The sequence below is a fragment of the Pipra filicauda genome, unplaced genomic scaffold, assembly GCF_003945595.2.
Source record: "Pipra filicauda isolate LSUMZ 115617 unplaced genomic scaffold, ASM394559v2 scaffold21_size4447388_pilon, whole genome shotgun sequence".
Taxonomy (NCBI): domain Eukaryota; kingdom Metazoa; phylum Chordata; class Aves; order Passeriformes; family Pipridae; genus Pipra; species Pipra filicauda.
Genome location: NW_024104332.1, coordinates 3,048,596 through 3,068,526, shown reverse-complemented (window position 1 = coordinate 3,068,526; position 19,931 = coordinate 3,048,596). Strand labels below are relative to the sequence as shown.

General features: G+C 54.7%; 4 protein-coding genes across 4 annotated transcripts; 2 read left to right on the top strand and 2 right to left on the bottom strand.

Annotated features, from left to right (window-relative positions):
- The first annotated feature begins 1,784 nt into the window (after window positions 1-1,784).
- On the top strand, window positions 1,785-6,069 carry LOC120323252. Its single transcript, XM_039381391.1, has 10 exons — window positions 1,785-2,996; window positions 3,242-3,306; window positions 3,416-3,565; window positions 3,750-3,898; window positions 4,132-4,232; window positions 4,478-4,665; window positions 4,753-4,890; window positions 5,170-5,284; window positions 5,709-5,846; window positions 6,056-6,069. Exons 1-6 carry the CDS (start codon window positions 2,915-2,917, stop codon window positions 4,609-4,611), a joined length of 681 nt encoding a protein of 226 aa, XP_039237325.1. The 5' UTR covers window positions 1,785-2,914; the 3' UTR covers window positions 4,612-4,665; window positions 4,753-4,890; window positions 5,170-5,284; window positions 5,709-5,846; window positions 6,056-6,069.
- A 493-nt stretch (window positions 6,070-6,562) lies between these two features.
- On the top strand, window positions 6,563-8,902 carry LOC114004232 (maestro heat-like repeat-containing protein family member 6). Its single transcript, XM_027752049.2, has 6 exons — window positions 6,563-7,065; window positions 7,194-7,349; window positions 7,508-7,609; window positions 7,860-7,962; window positions 8,229-8,285; window positions 8,595-8,902. The coding sequence occupies exons 1-6, from the start codon at window positions 6,733-6,735 to the stop codon at window positions 8,822-8,824; spliced, it is 981 nt and encodes a 326-aa protein (XP_027607850.2). The 5' UTR covers window positions 6,563-6,732; the 3' UTR covers window positions 8,825-8,902.
- A 2,286-nt stretch (window positions 8,903-11,188) lies between these two features.
- POFUT2 (protein O-fucosyltransferase 2) lies at window positions 11,189-19,099 on the bottom strand. Its single transcript, XM_027752023.2, has 9 exons — window positions 18,907-19,099; window positions 17,611-17,861; window positions 16,913-17,057; window positions 16,456-16,566; window positions 15,606-15,672; window positions 13,250-13,375; window positions 12,504-12,684; window positions 11,600-11,723; window positions 11,189-11,358 (listed from the first exon to the last, which is right to left on the bottom strand). Exons 1-9 carry the CDS (start codon window positions 19,083-19,085, stop codon window positions 11,205-11,207), a joined length of 1,338 nt encoding a protein of 445 aa, XP_027607824.1. The 5' UTR covers window positions 19,086-19,099; the 3' UTR covers window positions 11,189-11,204.
- YBEY (ybeY metalloendoribonuclease) lies at window positions 19,096-19,854 on the bottom strand. The gene is made up of 3 exons (XM_027752052.2): window positions 19,461-19,854; window positions 19,318-19,386; window positions 19,096-19,201 (listed from the first exon to the last, which is right to left on the bottom strand). The coding sequence occupies exons 1-3, from the start codon at window positions 19,797-19,799 to the stop codon at window positions 19,115-19,117; spliced, it is 495 nt and encodes a 164-aa protein (XP_027607853.1). The 5' UTR covers window positions 19,800-19,854; the 3' UTR covers window positions 19,096-19,114.
- Window positions 19,855-19,931: the final 77 nt, after the last annotated feature.

The following is a 19,931-nucleotide window of genomic DNA, read 5'->3' as shown; positions in this document are numbered from 1 at the left end:
CCTTGTTATACCTCTGGTTTGTTGCTTCCCTTCCGGCACTCTTGTTCCTCTCCCAGTGTCACCACTGAAGCACAACCCATTGATTGATTATTCTAAGCAATGACTGTTTTGCATACTACCTTGCTTTGTTTAAGTAATGTTTGTACAGAGATTTCAAAAATATAAAGAGCTATATCATTGCTAAGTTTCATCATTATTTTTTTTTTATATCAATATTGCTGGTGGCAGCAAAACAATAAGTGAAACATCACAGATACTGTGCATGTCCTTAAAATGGTGGTTTTGGTTACATCCTGAAGAGCTGGCTAGAGCATAGGAGAGGGGAAGGCAAGAAAGTATGTGACAGGTCTGACACTCCACTGTAGACACGTGGCCTGTGTCACGGTGTGGGAAGGGCCGTGCCACTGCTGCTGCATGTCAAAAATGCTGTTTTGCACTCAAATCCCAAGTGGGTGTGTCCCTGACTTCTGCAGACTTGTAGGTGGTCACCAGCATTTCCATCCCAGCCTGTGTCTGGCACTGGGTTTGAATCATGCATGTGGTGGTAGCCTTGAGCCCTGCTGTGGTGAGAACTGGGTGAGCCCCATGAGGTGCCAGCACTGCTGCTGCCCAGGGTGGGAACCCAACTCCCCACGGCTGGGGATGGCAGAAAACCAACCACCTGATGCTCACCTCTAATCAGCACCTGTCCCAGTAAAGCAGGAAAGTCTGGTCCTAAATGGGCTGCCCTTGCATCCTGCTCAAGGGTCAGCTCTGGAGAATCTGGCTCTCTGCTCAGTTGGCCAGGCACAGAAATGTCAGCTCAGCTCAGATCGAGGGCTGCAGCAAAGGCTGAGGAAGGGCAGGTAGCCACTGACATGTGGCCAGTCTGGATCCAGCCCTCTGGAAGCAGGTGCATAACTCACAGGCCACTGAGACAGTGCTCTTGCCATGTACCTTTTCATGCACCAACAAAGCCAGCTGTTCATCTGACCCTGCGTGGAGGAAATCCGTCTTAAAAAGGAGTTAGATCCAGGTCAGTTCTGCTCCACAGCCAGCTGCTTGTGGGACTGACATGGATCTTAGCCCTCAGGCAGGTTTTTGTTCTCTCCATCACCTGGCTTATCAGATCAGTTTCTGATTAGGAACAGGAGCAAGGTGGGAGATCCCCTGCATAGGTGATGCACCCTTTTTGGAAAGACCCATTGTTAAGCTCTTTGACCTTTCCTAGGAACAACAGGGAAAGCAAAGACCAGGCACGTACACTGGGGTGTGTGCAGTATACACTTACAAAGGGAATGTCAAAGGGCTTCTGTTCTTAAACACATTGTATGGGAGCAGCTGCTGGATGTTTTCAGGTTTGAAGCTAGGCTCTGCAAGAGTGAAAAAATGTGGCATTATATAGCTGAGAAGGAAGGTGCAAAGCGCAGGTGTGTGGTATGTTGTTGAAAGTTTGCCATTAGAAAGAATTATACAGCAACTGCTTTTGTCCTGGCACATCTTTGTGTTTGGAGTCTCATGGACATGTTGGTCTCTGCATAACTGAACGTGTGTGATGATATGCATAGCTGAGCAGGAAAGTGCAGAGCACCACAGTGGGAGAGCTGTTCACTGGCTGCAAGGGGAAAGTGACTGTCACTTGATTGGGATGAGAATAGAAGTTTCCAAATGTAAGGGCCCAGGTCTGAGAGCACATTTGTCTGTGTGAATTGTGGCTGGAAACTTTTCAGTTTAGATTCAGACTGCAAGAAGGACAGAATGTGATGGCACAAATTGCTTTGGGAGCTGTGGCAACTGCTCCCAGCTCTGCTGCCTCCCCGTTCAGCCCCGTGGGGCTGCCCCGCCAGAGTGGGGTTGGCGCTGCAGCCCTTCATGGCTTCCCAGCACAGTCTTGTGTTCCTCGCAGGCCAAAAGAATGTACAGCCTAACTGAAAGCCTTGTGGAGCTACTGTGGGATGTGGATGTAGAGGTGGTCGGGATGGCCTTGCCAGAAGTACCCCGGAGGCATAGCTCTGTGGGGCAGGAGATGGGCACCAGACCTGCCAGGACTGGGGGCAGTGGCAGGTCTCCTTCAACGAGGACTTGCCAGAGCTGCTGATTTTGGTGCAGCCCTGGCCAATGCGGTCAGAGCAGCATTGGTGCCCTCGCCCCCACTTTCCTTCTGTGTGTCACAGCCCCGTGTTCGGGAGGGCCACCAGCCGGCACTTCTCCCAAGGAGCCCGTGCCAGCTCGTGTGGAGGCCCCGTGGCCTTCCCGCTGCGGCTGCGTTGGCAGCCGAGGGGGCTCCTTCTGCTGCCGTGGGCAGGCACAGCAGGGGAGGGTTTGCTTAGTTTTTCAGCTGTGCCTAAAGTTCGTGTCCAGCTGTCTTGGATGCTTTGGAGAACGGACTCCTTCCCTCCTGGGGCAGGTTGGCTGGGCTGGGGGAGGCCCCAGGGCACGTGGCAGTGTGTCACAGGGCCCTTTGTGGCACGTGATGACTTAGTAGTGGTGGTGAGGTGGCCATGCCTCAGTGCTCCTCGGAGCATGTGACAGGACAGATGGGACAGAGCGGTGCTGTGCGGAGCCCCCGTGCAGCCAACTCCTTCCCTGCTGATCCGGAGCGTTTTGGAAGCGTTACTCTTGCAGGTGCCCTCGAGGCAAGACTGCAGGACTTGGTGACCCGCAGCCTTCCGAGGTTTCCCCCACCCTTTCAGCAGGTGCCTTTGAGGCTCAACCGCAGGACTTGCTGACCTGGAGCCTTTACAAGAACTCTTCCATCCTTGTGGCAAGAGCCCTTGAGACCAGACTGTAGCTCTTCCATGGCTCCTCTCCTGCTGGTGCCCTCAAGGCCCCACTGTGGGACTTGGTGATCAGTAGCTTTTCTCAGGTTTTTCTGTTGCAGTTGCCCTTGACACCAGACTGTGGAGTGGTGTGGAGACGCCTTAGCCTGTTTGGGATGAAGATGGTGAAGGAAGGTGCTGGGGCTGCCCCAGCTCGGCAGCCTGAAAGAGTGGAGTGGTTCCAGCCCCTGCAGGAGGGTGAGTGGCAGAGCTGGGGCACATGGCAGGTAGCTGCAACCAGTTGGGCCTCATCCCATCCCATCCCATCCCCTGTGGACATGGCTGGGGAAAGGGAGGGGGAAGGAGGGCCTGGGGCTGATCTCCTGGCAGCTCCATGCACTGGCCATCCCGGGGCTGGCCCTGCCTGTGGAGCACAGGGCTGGGCCGTGTTCTGCGGCCTGTCCCGCAGCCCCTCAGCTCTGACCGCGCTCACTCTTTGCCAGATCCAGGCCGGGACCGGACACAGGAGCAGGACCGCGCCCGGGGCCGCTTCTGCAGGGCAGCACAGGTACCTGCAGCCACGGCCTCCTGGGCTGGGCCTGCTGTCCCTGCTCAGCCTGGCACCGCTGTCGGAGCTCTCCAGGGCACATCCCTCTCTTCCTGCCTTTCTCCTGCAGATGGTTTGCCAATTCACCAGGTGCATTTGGAGGGAAGAGACCATCGCCATGGGCGCTGGGGGCATGGCAAACTCTGACCTCTGCAATGCCGAGACCAGCGCTGCCCTGCTGGATTTGCTTGTGGAGAATGGTGTCTCCAGTGCCGAGAAAGTAAGCAGCCTGTGGCCAGGGCTCCAGCCCTGCAGGGATTGTGTGGGCCCTCACGCCGGCTCCGCTGGGCCCCCTCAGCCTTTGAGGCCAGCCCAGAGTGGTGGGAAGGGAAGCGCTTGTCGGGGGAAGCCGGGCAAGTTGCTGGCTCTGGCAGCTCTCCAAGTCTGCCCCGTGCCCCCTGCAGGTGCCAGCCTTCGTCAGGTACATCCACCGGTGGCTCACGGCCAATGTGTGTGCTGAGCGCAGACTAGACAGGACTCTTCTGGCTCTGGTCGAGGCACACCCCGTGGATGTGGTGGTGACTCTGCTGCGCTCTGCCCCATGCTGTGACAGGTATGGGGCCCCTCTGCCTCCAGGGCTCACCAGCCCATCATCCTGTAGAGCCCGTCCCAGGTGTCTGTCAGGCCAAGAGTTCCCGGAGCCTCTGGCATGCCAGCCACGGATCCTGCTCCCATGTGCCCTCCTTGCTCCTCAGGGTGCTGTGGCTCTGTCAGCTGGGAGCGGGAAGTGCCCAGGCCGTGGCACTGTGGCTGAGAGCCCGCTGACACAGAGCTTTGACCCCCCAGAGCTGCTGTGAGCATGTGGAGAGCAATCATCTCCTTGAGAACTACTGCAGAGTGGGTGCTGACGATCCTCGCCCTCGTCCTGGGAAGCTGGCCAGCTTGCTGTGAGTTTCTGGAACTGGCCTTTGCTCAGCGCCACGTCACCTCCCCAGCAGCTCTTCATCCTCCCCCAGCACTGCCTCTCCCTGCCTCAGGCACTGGGCTGGCAAGCTGGCTTAGGGGCAGGTTCAGGGGCACCAGGCCGGCTGCTCCTGCTGTGTCTCCCCCGGCCTCTCCCTGCCACGCTCGGGCCCTGCCCCATGGATGTCCGGGCACTGAGAGCTGTCTCCGGCTGGTTTCCTTTTTGCAGGCAACCGTGGCACTCTGGAAGATCCTCCATCTGCTCTGCTGCACACGGGCAGTGAGGGAGTGTTTCCCCAACCTCTTTGTGCATCTGCTCTTCCAAGTGTTCTTCAGCACAGTGCAGATGCCGGAGGAGGTTGACACCTTGTGGAGGGAATGTTAGAAGCAACGCAGCCTTCCCACCAACCCCAACAGGTGCTCCATCCCACTCCTCCTGTCCCTCCCATGCCTTCGGGGCTGGCCAGGGCTCCCAGCATGACCCGGGCTTTGCTCTGCACGCAGGTTTGCAGTGCTGACCCTCAAAGCCCTGCTGCACCGTCTGCGCTGCGAGAGCGTGGTGGTGGCACTGGAGCGCAAGTGTGGCTGGGACACGCTCCTCAACGCCGACACCCACCACTACGCAGTGGGTCTGCTGGCCAGGTGAGACCCCCTTGTCCCCGCTGCCCCTGTCATTTCTGCCCTCTGCACAGGACACCCCACGCAGTGCCCGTGGTCATGGGCCGGAGGGCCTTGTCACCCAGGGATGGCCGAGCAGAGTGGCAAAGGCTGGGAGAGGCGGGTGCACAGGAGGAGCCGCCTGCCAGAGTGCCCTGGTCCCCTGCCGGGGTGCTGGGGAAAGACCAGGCCTCTGGGAGTGAGTCCCGGCAGAGGTTTGCCCAGCCAGCTCAGGCATGACAGTTCTTGTTTCCCTCCTGCCAGGGAGATGGGCTCTGTCTGCACCCCCTGGTGTTGCAGCATTGTGTGCTGCCTCCTGGAGCTGCTCAGCGAGGAGATGTGTCCCTGGGAGCTCCCTGCCATGGCGTTCCTTGTGGAGGTGAGCCTGATGGCGAGCGCTGCCTGGCCGAGCTGCCTCCACCTCTCTGGCCTTGTGCAGCCGCATCTGCGGGGGAAGCCCAGTGAAGGGAGCTGGGGCAGAGGGGGGGCTCCACTGTGTGCCCTTGGCCCCTTGCTGCTGGGGTGACACTTGTCCCCAGCTGTGTTTTGGGTCCTTCTGCTGCCAGCACTCGCGCTTCCCTCATGGCTCCTCAAGGCCAAGGAATGCCAGGGCTGGGTGGCACAGAGGAGCGGGCGAGTGGCCTGCGCAGGGCGGGGAGCCCAGGGGCTCTGCAGAGCCACTGCTGCTTTTGGGCAGGGCTGCCCGGGACGGTGCCGCGCCCTGTGCTGCTGCCTGGGCCCAGCCCTGTGCGGGTGCGGGCTGCTGCCGGCCGGGCAGCCCGTCACCGCTCCGTGCCTTTCAGGCCCTGGTCTACCTGGACGTGAGGGAGTGCGGCGAAAGCGTCCTGCAGATCCTTTCAAGGCACCTGTGGAGCGAGTGCCCAGAGATGCGCCGCCAAGTGCTGAGGGGCCTGGTGGTGCTCAGCCAGGATGCCGTGACGGTGAGGAAGGGGCGGTTGGCCGCTGCAATGCTGGGGCTGGGGAGCACAGCTGCTGCCAGCTCTGCTGCCTCCCCGCTCAGCTGCCCGAGTCCCTCGGGACAGGCCTTTGGGCTCTGGGCCCCGCGGCAGCACGTGGGGCTGCCCCGCCGGAGCGGGGTTGGCGCTGCAGCCCTTCGTGGCTTCCCAGCACAGCCTTGTGTTCCTCACAGGCCAAAAGAATGGGAAGCTGTTACGACCCGCCCCAGGAAAAGGGGAGAGGGGGGGTAACTCAGGTTTTTATCAATAATTCCCTTGGGGTGGATTAGAGTGAAACGACACTGAATAATCGGTGTCTGAAAACATATACTGGCAAGGTTTATTTTAACAATTCTGTATCAACAGGCATGCTAGCATTTCTGTGTTGTTATATAACAATGTGGCATAGAGATAGAAAATGCATAGGGGACAATTTTGCATCAACAGGTATGCTAGAATTTTAGGTGCTGTCATATAACAATGTGACATAGAGATAACCTTGAGGGGGGAGAAAATGCATAGGGGAGAGAAAGGCAGGATAAGAGTAAGGGAGAGAAAAGCTGAGAGTGGACAGATGTCTATAGTCACCGCCCACGGGGTCCAGCGATGAAACTTGGTGGTTGCAGCTTCCATGTCTGTCAGTTGAAGTGGCGGCCTTGATCTGCCGGGGGGAAGGAGGGAAGGAGGGAAGCCCCCACACTCCAAGAAGTTATGAGTTATTATATCCATGGTCAGTGTCACGGGCCATGCCTCAAGCCTCCAAACTCTCCCTGGGCTCTGTGCAAGAGTTTTCTGTGTCTGACCTGGTTCCCGCCCTTTTCCCGACTGGCAGAGGTGGGGGGATGGGCTCCTATGGGCCATCAGAGGTACAATGCAACAGTCAAAAGCCTGCAAGCTCGGCTCTTGCCTTTTCAGGGCTTCACACCTTCAGCACTGGAGGGAGGGAGGGGCCGGATTGCTCATCAGAGGTATAATGCAAGTCAAAAGCCTGCAAAAGTCTCCTAGAATGCATAAATCATCAAACATTTCAGTCTCTGACAGCAGCCTGACTGAAAGCCTCATGCAGCTCCTGTGGGACGCTGATGGAGAGCTGGTCCGGAGGACTGTCAGCATCCTCGGCTTTCTGTTCTCCGATAAAGACATCCAGCTCTCCAGCCCCACCGCCCTGCAGCTGGCTGAGGCGCTGCAGCCGCTCTTCGACAACGTAAGGCTCTGTGCCCCGCAGCCACAGGCAACGGGTGCTGGCAGGAAACTTTGTGCCTTGTGGATTTTCAGGCCTGTGCCCAGGTGGGCCTGGAGAAGCCAGTGCTGAGGTCTTTTTATTTCCACCAGGCTGACAGCAGTGTGCAGCTGTCCTCCATCCTCCTCTTCCGTGGGGTGATGGTGACAGGGGAGAAAGAGGGAAAAAAGGCCCTGAAGCCACACGTGCGCCAGAGCCTGCTTCCACTCTTCTTCCACTGCCACGATGAGAACCAGAGAGTGGCAGAGGTGAGCACTTGTGGGCTCTGGTGTCCCCGTGGCAGGGGGCTGGGCTGCCTCCTGCCCTGGCACCTGATGGGCTCCAGCCTCCTGCTGGCCTTGCTCCAGGGACACGGGTCCTTTGCCCTGGGCCGTGGTGCCATCTCCCAGTGCTTGTTGCTCTGCAGGCCTCTGGGGAAGCGCTGCTTTGTGTGGCCGGCTTCCTGAAGAGAAAGGACCTGAAGAAGGTAGTGAAGAGGAAGGAGCTGTGGAAGTTCAGCAAGTGCCTGGTAAGGACGGCCATGAAGCCCCAGCCCCAGGCTGGAGCAGCCCCCAGTCCCCGACGCTCAGAGTGTGGGGCTGGCACTGTGCCCCTGCCCACTGCTGCAGCCGCCTGCGGGACAGCAGCCTGCACCCCACACACTGCTGCCTTGCCTGGGGCGTGCGGGCAGGGGAGGCCAGTGCTGGGCGCAGGCAGCTCCCGGCCAAGGGGCAGAGCCCCAGCCAACTCTTCCCTCCATGCCCTGCTGCTCTCTCCAGCTGGAAAAAGACTGGAGCCGAGTGGCCGAGTACCTGCGCCAGGCTTTGCCATACCTGGAGAGCCCACAGGAGCCCCTGCGAGAGGCGGCCCTCAGGTTCATGGGTGAGCCACAAGGTCCCTCCCCGCCCCGCTGCAGCTGGGCCCCAGCCCCGGCTGCTGCAGCGGCAGCAGGATGCGGCCCAGGGATGTGCTGGGGAGCCCCGAGTGCCCTGGTGGCTGCCGCCCTGTGCCAGCCCAGCCCTGGGGCGTCCCGAGGCGGGACGGCCCCGGGCTCAGCTCTGCCAGGGCAGGAGGGTGCGTGGCCGGGCCGGCAGCGCCGGCGGGGGGGAGCTGTGCCGCTGGGGCCCTGACAGGATCTGTGTTCCCAGGGATGGCCGGGAGGTACGTGCGGGGACAGCCTGAAGAGCTGCAGGACATCATCGAGAGTGAGTGAGGGCAGCGCGGTGTCAGCGGGGGCTGGCGGGAGGAGCACGGAGCCTGGGCAGGGAGCTGCAATCCTGTCCCGGCTGTGGAGGGCTCTGCTCCCTGCACGGATGAGAGACAGCTTGGGCAGAGCGGAGAGAGATTTCAGGGGCACGGGGGGTATTGGTGGCCAGCGCCTTCCGGCTGATCCCGTTGGGCCCTGCTCCCTCCTGGCCATGGCAAGAACTGGGTGAAATGGCCCTGGCTGGAGGAGCTTCTTGGGTCGCCACAGATCCAGGCTCTGACCTTGGCTCTGTTCCTCCCTGTTGCACCCCTTCAGCGTATGCGGAATGACACCAGCCTTGACATCTCAAGCCTGGCGCGTCAGAGCTGCTATGTGATTGAAGCTGCTCAGAGCTCCATCCTCCAGACTGCAGCAGCCGCCAGACTGGCTGTGCGGGGCCTGCAAGAGCTGTCCTGCTCTGCGGGGCAGTTTGTGGCTGTGCTGCCTGAGCTCTGGGGAGGCTTGATGTGGGAAGCGGTGTCTGCTGGGGCCACGTGAGCCTGCAAGGAAGACCCCTCCTCTTCAGGCACTTTCCTTTACCCCAGCATGGGAATATAAAATTCCTCTTGTCACATACAGAAGCTCAGAAGTGTTTTTTGGTGCCCAGTTTGCACAGGGCATTGGGGAAGAGGGGAAAAAGGGTCCTTGTGCTCAGCAACGCTTGCCCAGGTGTTCAGTGAGAAGAGAAAGAGCCCTAAGTCCTCTTGGCTTTTGGTGGTGCTGTGCTGAAGCCTCCAAGCTTGCAGCAGAGCAGCTGGGCAAAGGCTGGAGCTGTGGGGATCCCTGAGCCAAAGGTCCTTGGAGATGGCCAGAAGCCCTGTCCCAGGCAGGAAGTGCCATCTGTGTCCTGCCCAGGTGTTGGCCGGCTGCTGTGGCGCTTGCCCGGGGCGTCTGCCGTGCCTGCGGCAGAAGGGCTGGAGGCCTGGGCGGGAGGGTGGGGACAGCGCCAAGGGGGCCAGGCTGGCCTGGCTGGGGACAAGGAGGGCAAGGGGTCCCTGGCGGGGCACGTCCGCTGGGTTCTGTCGGCCAGGGGCAGGGGCAGGGCTGTGGGCCAGCCTGGGCCCCCACGGCTGCCCAGGCCATGGGGCTGTGGCCCAGAGCCTGCTGAGCCAGAGCTCTGGGCCCATAGAGCTGTCATGACCATGTGGAGGCTGATTGACTCTGAGCACAGCACTGCAGCAAAGGTATTCCCTTGTGTCTCTTTCCTTTGTGGAAACAAACCAGTGGAAATCTCAGGTCCTGAACCAACCTCCCGAGAGGGAGAGCAGCCGTGCCTGATTTCCAGCTGCATGTGCTGAATGCACCGAGCTCCTGCAGCCTGGCCATGGAGACTCTGCTGTGTGAGGCAGAGAGAGCTGCCTCAGGAGAGTAGCACCTTGGCCCTGCTCCACCAGGCGCCAACCTCTTTCTCTGTCGGGCAATGTGCCCTCACCGGAAGGTGAGTACCCAAGGGGTGGGTGCTGCAGACTCTTCCCTGGGAGCAGGAGCAGTCCCTGCCTGCCTTGATTCCTGTGGTAGCTCGGTTCCTCTTGGAGTGTGTGCTCCCAAGGTGAGCACACCCTGGGACATGGACAAGAGCTCTCCTGTCCTTCTATCTAAAAATGACTGTGGACCCTCACAGGGAACCATGGACAGGTAAGAAATGCTCCAGTAGGTGAATCTGGTTTAAAGAGCTGCATCCCAGGCATTGCTTTGCCACCTCCCAGCACGCAGCTCCACAGCTCCAGAGGGGACCCATGTGCAGCAGCCAAGAGGGAGGTCTGCCCCAGGAGCGAGGAAGCTGCCTCTGCCCCAGGAGGCTACCACGTAAAAATGCTGAGAGGTCCAGAGACAGAGAGTGACTGAGCAGTACAGCCCCCCCATGTCGCACTCTTCCTATTGGAAGGGGAGCAGGAACTGAGAGTACAGGGCTGCATCATAGTTTGGTCCAAGGGAGGTATTTCCCCATAGTTCTTCCTTATTCTTTTGAGCTCTCACAATATGACACTAAGCTGGGGGGGAGTGTCGATCAGCTGGAAGGCAGGAGGGCTCTGCAGAGGGACCTGGATAGGTTGGAGAGTTGGGCTGATTCCAAGGGGATGAGGTTCAACAAGGCCAAGTGCCGGGTCCTGCACTTTGGCCACAACAACCCCCAGCAGTGCTACAGGCTGGGGACAGAGTGGCTGGAGAGCAGCCAGACAGAGAGGGACCTGGGAGTTTGGATTGATAGGAAGCTGAACATGAGCCAACAGTGTGCCCAGGTGGCCAAGAAGGTCAACGGCATCCTGGCCTGTATCAGGAACAGTGTGGCAAACAGGTCCAAGGAAGTGATTCTTCCCCTGTACTCAGCGTTGGTGAGGCCACACCTGGAGTACTGTGTCCAGTTCTGGGCCCCTCAGTTCAGGAAGGATATTGAGGTCCTGGAGCAGGTCCAGAGGAGGGCAATGAGGCTGGTGAAGGGACTTGAGCACAAGTCCTATGAGGAGAGGCTGAGGGAGCTGGGGCTGTTCAGCCTGGAGAAGAGGAGGTTCAGGGGAGACCTCCTCACTCTCTACAACTCCCTGAAAGGAGGGTGTAGCCAGGTGGGGGTTGGTCTCTTTTCCCAGGCAACTATCAGTAAGACAAGAGGGCTCGGTCTAAGCTGTGCCAGGGGAGGTTTAGGTTAGATATTAGAAAGAATTTCTTTACAGAGAGGGTGGTCAGCCATTGGAATGGGCTGCCCAGGGAAGTGGTGGATTCTCCGTCCCTGGAGATTTTTAAAAAGAGACTGGATGTGCATTTAGTGCCATGGCCTAGTAACCGCAGCAGTAGCGGATCAAGGGTTGGACTTGATGATCTCGGAGGTCCCTTCCAACCCAGCTGATTCTATGATTACTGAAGCCCTTGTATTTCTCTGTATTTAATAGACAATTTTCCAGTGAGTTGGCTGCTCACAGTTTTTCTCTGTTTCACCACAAAATCGGTTGTAAGTTGTTTTTGGGTCAAATCCCAAGATCTCTCTTTCCTCATGGATTCGGAAGGAAAATGTTGAAACTGAGGTGCCTATAAAATACCTGTGAAAAAGATCAGAAAGGGTTTGTGAGGGGGACCAACTTTACTGTTCATTGAAATGATACAATAATGAAATGATCATCATCTCTATACACAATATAACTATTATACATCTATTATATACATCGCAATTATATATCTTATATGATTTGTAAAGAACTACAGCTGGGCCAAAAATCATATTCAGTTTTGTGACAGTGACATTAAGATTTGGCTCCTTAAATAAAAAGTCAGGTTCACTACCTTGCATGTGCACAAATCCACTGGTCAATCACGGCCAAGCCCCCATCCTTATAGAGTTCCAGCTCCTCCCAAGAGGGTTCAAACCTCACCATCTCAGGCAGCAGTTTCTTGAGCAATTCAATCTCTGAGAAAAGGAAAGACACAATTTTATCTTGACATTATGAAGAACAACCCGCTGCTGTCACGTGATGTGTCTAAGAAAACCCTGGGTGAAGAGTTACAAAGCAAGTGACACCAAAATCCACTGAGAGATTTTACAACACAGTAATTCACAGAATGGTGGGTGGGGAGGGGAACCGGTGGGGCAGGATCACAGTGCTGAGGGGGCCAATTCTGAGGACACGGGGAAGTCTGCAAGAACAGATTAGTCCCATTAGCCTCACTACAGGGCAGGTGTACCGAGAGGCCTTTCTTGGCAGCAAACTTAAGGCTGCAGGTGCCATGCCTTGCAGAGTTATTCTAACATCATGTATCGAAACAGATCCCTCGATACTACTGGGATGGGAGTGCAGCCCTGGGATAAGGACTGGTGGGGGAAAGCCCACCATTGTGGGTTTCTAAGCCTTGGCCACACATAGCCAGGGGCAGCCAAGGGGAAGGCTGGGTGGGAGACTTCAGAGGACCCTTCCTACCAGAGAAAATGTGGGATGGAAGAAAGAGGAGAAGGAATAGGCAAATTCAACTCACGATTCCCCACTGTAGAGACTGTCAAACCTTCCATGGGAAATACTAAATGAATGGTTTGATACCAACTTCTCAAGCTGGAAGGATACAGCTGTCCAGACCTGCTCAATTCCCATTCGGTGATGGAGGCATTGATCCCAGTCATTTATAAAAGTGAAGTGGTAATGGCAGCACTCATTGTCAGAAGTTATCAATCCTGAAGTGAGTGGGATCTACCTACCCTCCTCGACAGCATCAGTGGCTACAAAAACTTTTTCAAGTTTAAGCATCTCCAAGAGGCTGCGGATTTTCTTTACTGCTCCTTGCAGGGAAGGCACATCTTCTCTGTGACCCCAAATGAAGTCTTTCCTTCTGAGATGAACCCCAAGGTATGGACCACCTAGAGCTGTGCCCGTCTTAACCTACGAGAGAAAGACCACTAAACTTTAAAACTTGAGAGCGCCACTATACATTCACACCAAAAAGGCCAGAATGCATCATCTCTGGATAAGGCACTGAATCACTCTAGTTGCAGAAAGAAATTTCAAAATAAGGACTGGGAGTAGTTTGGGACACTCGTTGCAACGTTTTGATCTCTGGATGGCCTGCATCACACAAGAGAAACTAGAGCATGAAGTCTTTGTAAGCAAAAAATGCTCTCCTTGACCAAATAAATCCTCAGCTGGCAGTTTGCAGCTGAACTTCCCACCCACTCATGACGCTGAATGCAAGAAGCAATTCAAGTTTCCTTTACCGAAATGAGGGCAGCAAAGATCTGACACCCAGAACCAGGCACCCCTCAACAGACTCCGTTAACTCATGGCACATGGGGAGAAGGTGCACAAGGAACATGCCTGTCTGCCCTGGTGTGAGCAGGAGAGTTAGACTCACCTGTGTCTTCCAACACGCCCTGCAGCACATAGCCAGGAGTACACAAATGAAGTAAAAATTACATTTCTTATGGGAAACAGACTGTCATGATTTTACCTTCATCTGTGTCCAGTCCTCCTTGTAATGAGTCCTGTCTGCCTCATCCGTGGATTGAAGATACTTCCTTCTAAACTCGTCTCCCACCACACGGAGGTGTTTAGCAAACACCATGCTCCGACGGGTCTGGGGGAATAAGAACAGAGGCCAAGTCAGAAAAAGGGAGAGCTAAAAATGAGAAATGGAGAAAGCTGCACATACACAGCACTTCAGAATGTGGTAACTTCTGGCACGTCCATGCAGCAATATAAGCAACAATTTCTAACCTTTCATCCGAGACATAACTGTTTAATTCTAATTACAATCACATTTATAACCAGCACGCTCAACTGCCCCTGCAACACACAGGTGTAGGGAGTAGACTTCAGTTACTTACACAACAGAACACATAATATACCAAATTAAACACTCTAGCAATGCACCTCACTTTTGGAAACAAAAGCTGGGCAAAGACTTTAGTTTGCAAAACACGTGTAAGAATAAAACCTGCTTTAAAAAAAATTAAGCATCTAGCCACAGACATTCCTGTCAAATTCAGTGGAAAAGTGACAAAAAAAGGGTTATGTCCTTAACCTATGGATAACAACCCTTTCCAAGTTCCTGTGATGCAGTTACCATTACACACAGTCATATATAGCCCTTTTATTAACAGGCACACACAACAGAATGAAGGAAATCCCAGCACTTACGCTGCTTACAGAGGACACTTGGCAGTTTGGCCTAATTCTTCATTTTATGCAAGTCTATCGTCTGATGGGCACCAAAGAAATGCAACAAAAAGACTCCAGGCCTTTTCTGCTTTCCCCATTAAACTGTCTTTATCTCAACCCATGAATTTTCCAGCTTTTACCCTTCCAATTCTCAATCCTGCTGGTGGGGGAGTAAGCGAGCAGCTGCCTGAGGTTTGGTTGCCAGCTGGGGTGGTTTCACTCCATCCCAAATCCTCCAGCAAAACACTGACATCAGGGAGGATGTACACGCTGTCTGCTGCAGAACACTCATGCTGCAGTTCAAAGTGAGATTTTTCCTCCCTGTCGAGTCAGGTCATGGGATACCTTCCCTGAGGTGTGATGAATGGTATGCCCAAGAGGCAGCAAACCCATGGCAGTGCAGGGCAATGAACATCTTTGGATGCTATGCTTGTGTCAAACATGTCTGAGCTTCATCCTGTTGGACTGTGTGACTGCCACACCACATTTGGCACCCAGGCAGTATTGCTGTGCCGAGCCTCTCCCAAGCACAAACCACTCCCCTGACAGCAGCTGGTCTGTGTGGACACTTATTTTGCAACAGCATGTGTAAAAGAGATAACAGGTGAATGTGTGAGCTCCACTGATACACTTCAGGAAGTGTGTGCTCTCTGTACCTGGCTCCCCTTCTCTTAGAAGAATGTGTTTCAAATCTACATGTCTGATACTGCCACTCTTTCCATATTTCTCCCTTTTTGTCTGCAAAGAAACAGAGAAGGGAGAGATGCTTCTCAGAGGGGTATGGAAAGAGAAGAGGCCCTGGGCCCAAGCTGCAGTGAGTGACTTTCTGTTTGGACATGAGGCAAACCCACTGAGGCAACATTTAAAGTGCCACTGCTAAGAATGTGTGTTATGGATCCATGTGGATTTCAGGTCTGCTTTTACAGGACTACAAGTCAGACTCAAAAATGATCTGTGGGCTGCATTTCTCTGTTTGGAAAGTCACTCTCAATGAAAAGTACAAGGTTAGAAAACTACTGTTTGGTCCATTTCTGAAAAATATGCTATATCCCAAGTGAATAGCCAGATGCTCACATCTTACAAGACTGAGGTCTGTGTAACTTGTTTTGTAGTATTATATGAGTCATTTTCTCTTAACAGTTTTAATTATATCAAGCACTCCACATAATTTTCCTGTGGCTAAGCCTTAACTTTTTCTTAAAGCTTTGAGCATAGGAATTACTTTACCATACACCCTTGGGAGGTGACCAGTTACCTTGAAACCCGTGGGAATTTTGCCATTGAAGATGATGGGGAGAGAGCTGGGACAATACTGAGCACTTCTGGGAATTCTTTTGAAAAGTCTAACCTTGAGGTTGACTAAACAAGAACTGCTCCCCTCTGATTGTAGATGTGTTGTACAGGGGAGGGCCTTCTAAACACCATGCCCTGCAGCACTGGGTCTTTAGGGACAAAAGAGGACAAACTCCTGTGTTACATTAATCCACAGCAGCTTGAGGACCATCTCTAGCACATCTTGCTGAAACATAAGACACAAGTTACTTCCAAGAAAAGAAACCTGAGGCAAAACTCAAGCTCACAGAGGTTACTGAATATTTAGCAGAGGCAAGTAAAAAGTCCAGAGAAGCTAACTGAAAAATACTCACATTCCAGTAATCTTTCCCTCCGTAGTGGTCATGAAGAAGGTTTTCAGCTCTGTCTAACATCACTGACCTATTAAAAATGGTAAAACTGCGTGCAGTTCCCTTAGGAATAGAATTTACATTATACCATGTGTTTATACATTTGCTAGGATAAAGCACAGGCTATGATCTGTTTGCAAAGGGAGCACAGGGAATGAGGGACAAGCTGCCAATCTGTTCTCTAGAAGGCAAATTGTGACCCACAGCCCACTGGAGGGAGAAGGGAACCGTGCTGCCACTGGCCAGGATTAAGGTGGAACTCCTACAACAGAAGAACATTCCTGTTAAAAAAACAGCACTTTGCTTCCTCTGCTCCCCGTAGGAGGTACTACAGATCCCCACTGCTCTCATCAGAAAGACGAAACTTGCTGCTTGCCTTCTCTAAACCCAGCTCACAGCACTGAGGATGGATGCCACAGGAGACCAGGCACTGCACCTCACCATCTGAGATCCCGGCCTGAGAAACACCGATTCCACTCTGTTTATTCCCTCTTGACCCAGCACCACGTAAAGAGTAAAGAAAGGAAAGGCAAACACAGGATGGCAAGGACATTTAGCTACCTGAGAGAGAATTTAAAGGCGCTAAAGGCTATTTCCTCTTACATTTTAGCGCTGTAGCACTTCACCGAATTCACAGTTAAGCATTTCTGACAGTGTAAATCCCTTCTGTAATGATTTCAATGGTTTTCAGCAACTCAGCGATGAAGTAGCACAACAGTGGGATGCAGCCTTTAAGTTCCCCCTGCTCTTCACACCTGGCAATAGGTTTGTGGGCACACAAGACAACAATAAATAGTAAGACAAGGCAACTCACTGCGCTGAAGTGTTCTTCAGAAGGATGGGCGCCACAATGGAAGCAGATCCTTGGACAGACAAACAAGAGACGGTTAGGCCTCGTGTTTCCTCGTAACCCCAGAACCAGCCCCTAAAAGGGAACACCAAGGATTGGTTCACAGGCGTGTATTTTAAATTAACGTCATATACATAACAAAAATAATAAACAGTACATCCTATAAAGACAATATATAATGCCAGCAAACCAGCCACCTCCTTTTTACCGTTTTTGTGTGGAACAACAAGTTTCTAAAGTTAGATTTTCTCATATCAATACACCTTATTATTTATGTTTTTTTTTAAAAAACGTGAACCCCGAGCATTCAGGGATTCACAGATAACATTGCAACAACCACACCAGTCTATTTTGTTAAAAGCAGGCAACTGTCTCACTGAATACCACTGAAAAGAAGATCAAAAGGACTGCTAGATGTTACCTGTAGTACTCGTGTTTGTCCTTAGAATACATCAGCTGATCAATGCATGGCCTTTCATTGATTTTTTCTTCCCATGTTCCTTCTTTCCATCCTTCTGCGTAGCCTTGTAGCACATAAATCTGTTCAATAAAGGGCCCACCTGACTCTGAGCAGAAGGCAAAGCAAAGGATTTGTGAGCATGAAAACCCACACGAGAAAGGTATGAACTAGCATCACTTGCAGTTAAAAACCTGCTAGAAACGCCAGTATGACACTCCTCTCTCTTCCCTGCTTTCTCTCTAAAAAATGGAAAATAAATTCTGTGTGAGCCAGAAAAGTTGAAAGGGTCAGGCAATGTGACCACCTGCTACTCCCACCCAGCTCTGTATGATGTAATGTGCCAAACACAACGGTGTGACCATGGGAGTGCAAATCTATGGTCAAAACCAGGCAGAAATCTCTGAATTTAACCACACGTGTTAACTGTCTGTCTCTGGGGACCATAGGAAGTTGACATCAAAGAAGTTGCGAAATAATTGGATTATTTCATCCTAGCGGTTTTGTAACTCAGTAAAACTCCTTCCCAGCCATTCTCTCACCCCCTCAAACCTTTTTATTATTTCACATGTAAGGCTAAAAGCCCTCTATAAGGACAAACCTGTGAAGAAACCATCGGAAACATTTAGTCAATTGTAGAACTGCATGATCCTATACTCCACCTGCAAGGAACTGCTCATATTCAATGACAGGGATGTTCCTGTTGAGGCTTGGGATATCAAAGAACTCAGACCAAGGGATCCGGACCTGAAGGATATCGGGGCTCTGCCAGTGATAAAGCCTCCCCCAAGGAGGCAGGACTAACACCCAGTTTTCACTTTTCCGCAGGGTCTTTACAAGGGAAGCAATGCGAACGTAGACGTCTCTGCGAAGGTTGAACCCTTCAGGGGGATTTACATCGTACAAAAGGTATCTGGGGAAAACAAAGGAATGCCATTACTTTGGGGATGAGCTCGAAACTTTTACGTGGTCTACATTTACCCCCTGATCACATGATGCAAACTCTGTTGGGATGGAAACTGTTCCTCTTTCGTGAGTTTGTGGCACTCAGAAGGTGGAAGGAGAAGAAGTAAGGGAAGGCAGAGCAGCGTGTGCTGCAGGGGCTGGGAGGGCCACTGTGTTCTCCTCACGGGGCATCATCAAGGTGGCACATGCCACGAGCCTTTCCTGCAGTGGGGCAGGATGTGGCGGGCCAAGGAGAGAACCCCTCAGACGTCTTGCTCACCCTGAGAGCAACGTGGTGTGTGGTGAGAACAGTGAAACTACTGGCGTGTTACCCAGGCTAATTCGTGTGAGATGAACATAAAGGCAGGAGGACACGTTCCAGAGGAGCAGGGGAAAAGGGTGCAACTGGCAGTTGGTGGGTTCCCTTGACGACATCTTCCAGAAACGACCCAAAAAAGCACTAGCAGGTGAAGGAGGCCCTTTACCAAATCACGGTTCAGAGACACAGCGGGTCACCTGCACAAGGGACCCACCATGTCCCCTCGGGAGACATGAGGGGCATGTGATGCTGGTGGGCAGGATCGACCTGGGGCTGGACACGGTGGGGGCCAGTGGTGCTGCCACTTCTCACGTTAGAAATACTGTAACTTTCCTAAATTTTAATTAATGGCAGCTGGTGGCTAGGTTTCTTTGCACAGACTCTTGACAGTTTGCTCTTTAAACCACTGAAGCTTTGAGTTTCTCTGGACTAGCTCCAATAAGCTTCAATAAACAAAAGCCTGAGGGAGGTGAAGATTGGACATCGGGGATCTTAGATTTGTGGTCCACTAAAGACATGTCGGAGTAACCAGAAAACACAGAGAAGATCAACAACGACGTTACAGCCTGATAGTTGGGAACCCTCTGCCTGAGGAAGAATGGTAAGAGGACCAAGGAACACGGACTAAATTAGCGCTTAAAAGGCTTTGTTGGAGGCTTTTCGCTTCTCCCCGGCGGCGTCCGGCGGCGCTCACCTGGTGCGCGGGGCGGTGGCGGCGGCGGGCAGCGAGGAGGCGGCGTGGCCGGCGCGGAGGGCGGCGGGCGGCGGCTCGGGGGCGGCGGCGGGCGGCGGCGGCACGGCGAGCGCGGCCAGGCCGAGCAGCAGCCGCGGCAGCGACGAGGCGAGGCGGCCACGGGGCCCCTGCGCCGCCATCCCCTCCACGCCACGTCCGGGGCGGTCCCTCAGAAGAGGCCGGCGGTGAGGGGCCGCAGCCGGGAGCCAGTAAGGCGGTTCAGCTCCTCCAGGATCTGCGCTTCCTTCTGGTACATCTGCGGGAGCAGCCGCGGTCAGCGCCGCCGGGAGAGCCCCTAGTTAGCGGGGGCTTCGCTCCGCGCCAGCCCGGACCGCGCACGCCCCCCGCGCCCTCCCCCGGCGCGCTCCGCACCTGCTCCCACGCGGGTTTCGTGTCGTGCCGGTAGCCGAGCAAGTGGCACAGTCCGTGGGCTGCCGTCACCTGCGCGGGGGGAGAGCACAGCGCGCTGTGTGACTGACCGGTCGCGCCCGCCCGCCCGCCCGCCCGGCGCTCACCACCAGCACGCCCTCAAAGTCCTCCCCGGCGTCGCGGCACTGCTGGTGGATGTACTCCACGCCCAGGAAGATGTCCCCCAGGTTGTACTCGCCGCGGCAGCGCGGCCGCGGCAACTCCCCCGCCGCCACCTGGTGGAACGGGAAGGACAGGACGTCGGTGGGCTCCGGGCGCTGTCGGTAGGCGCCGTTCAGACGCTGCATCAGCGCGTTGCCGGCGCAGACGAGCCCCACATCGAAGCGGGAGGCGCCCAGGGCGGCGCGCAGGGCGCATACAGCGCGGCGGAGCGGGGCCCGGCGCACGGGCACGGAGCGCTGAGCGTTCCGCAGCACCACGCTCATGGCGGCACCGGAGCCCCGCCCACCGCCCCGCGAACCAATCGAGATCCCGCCCACTCCCGGAGACACCGCCTATCGCTCCGCCCACCACCGTAGCCCCGCCCATATAACCGCACCCTCGGTCAACTGCCTACC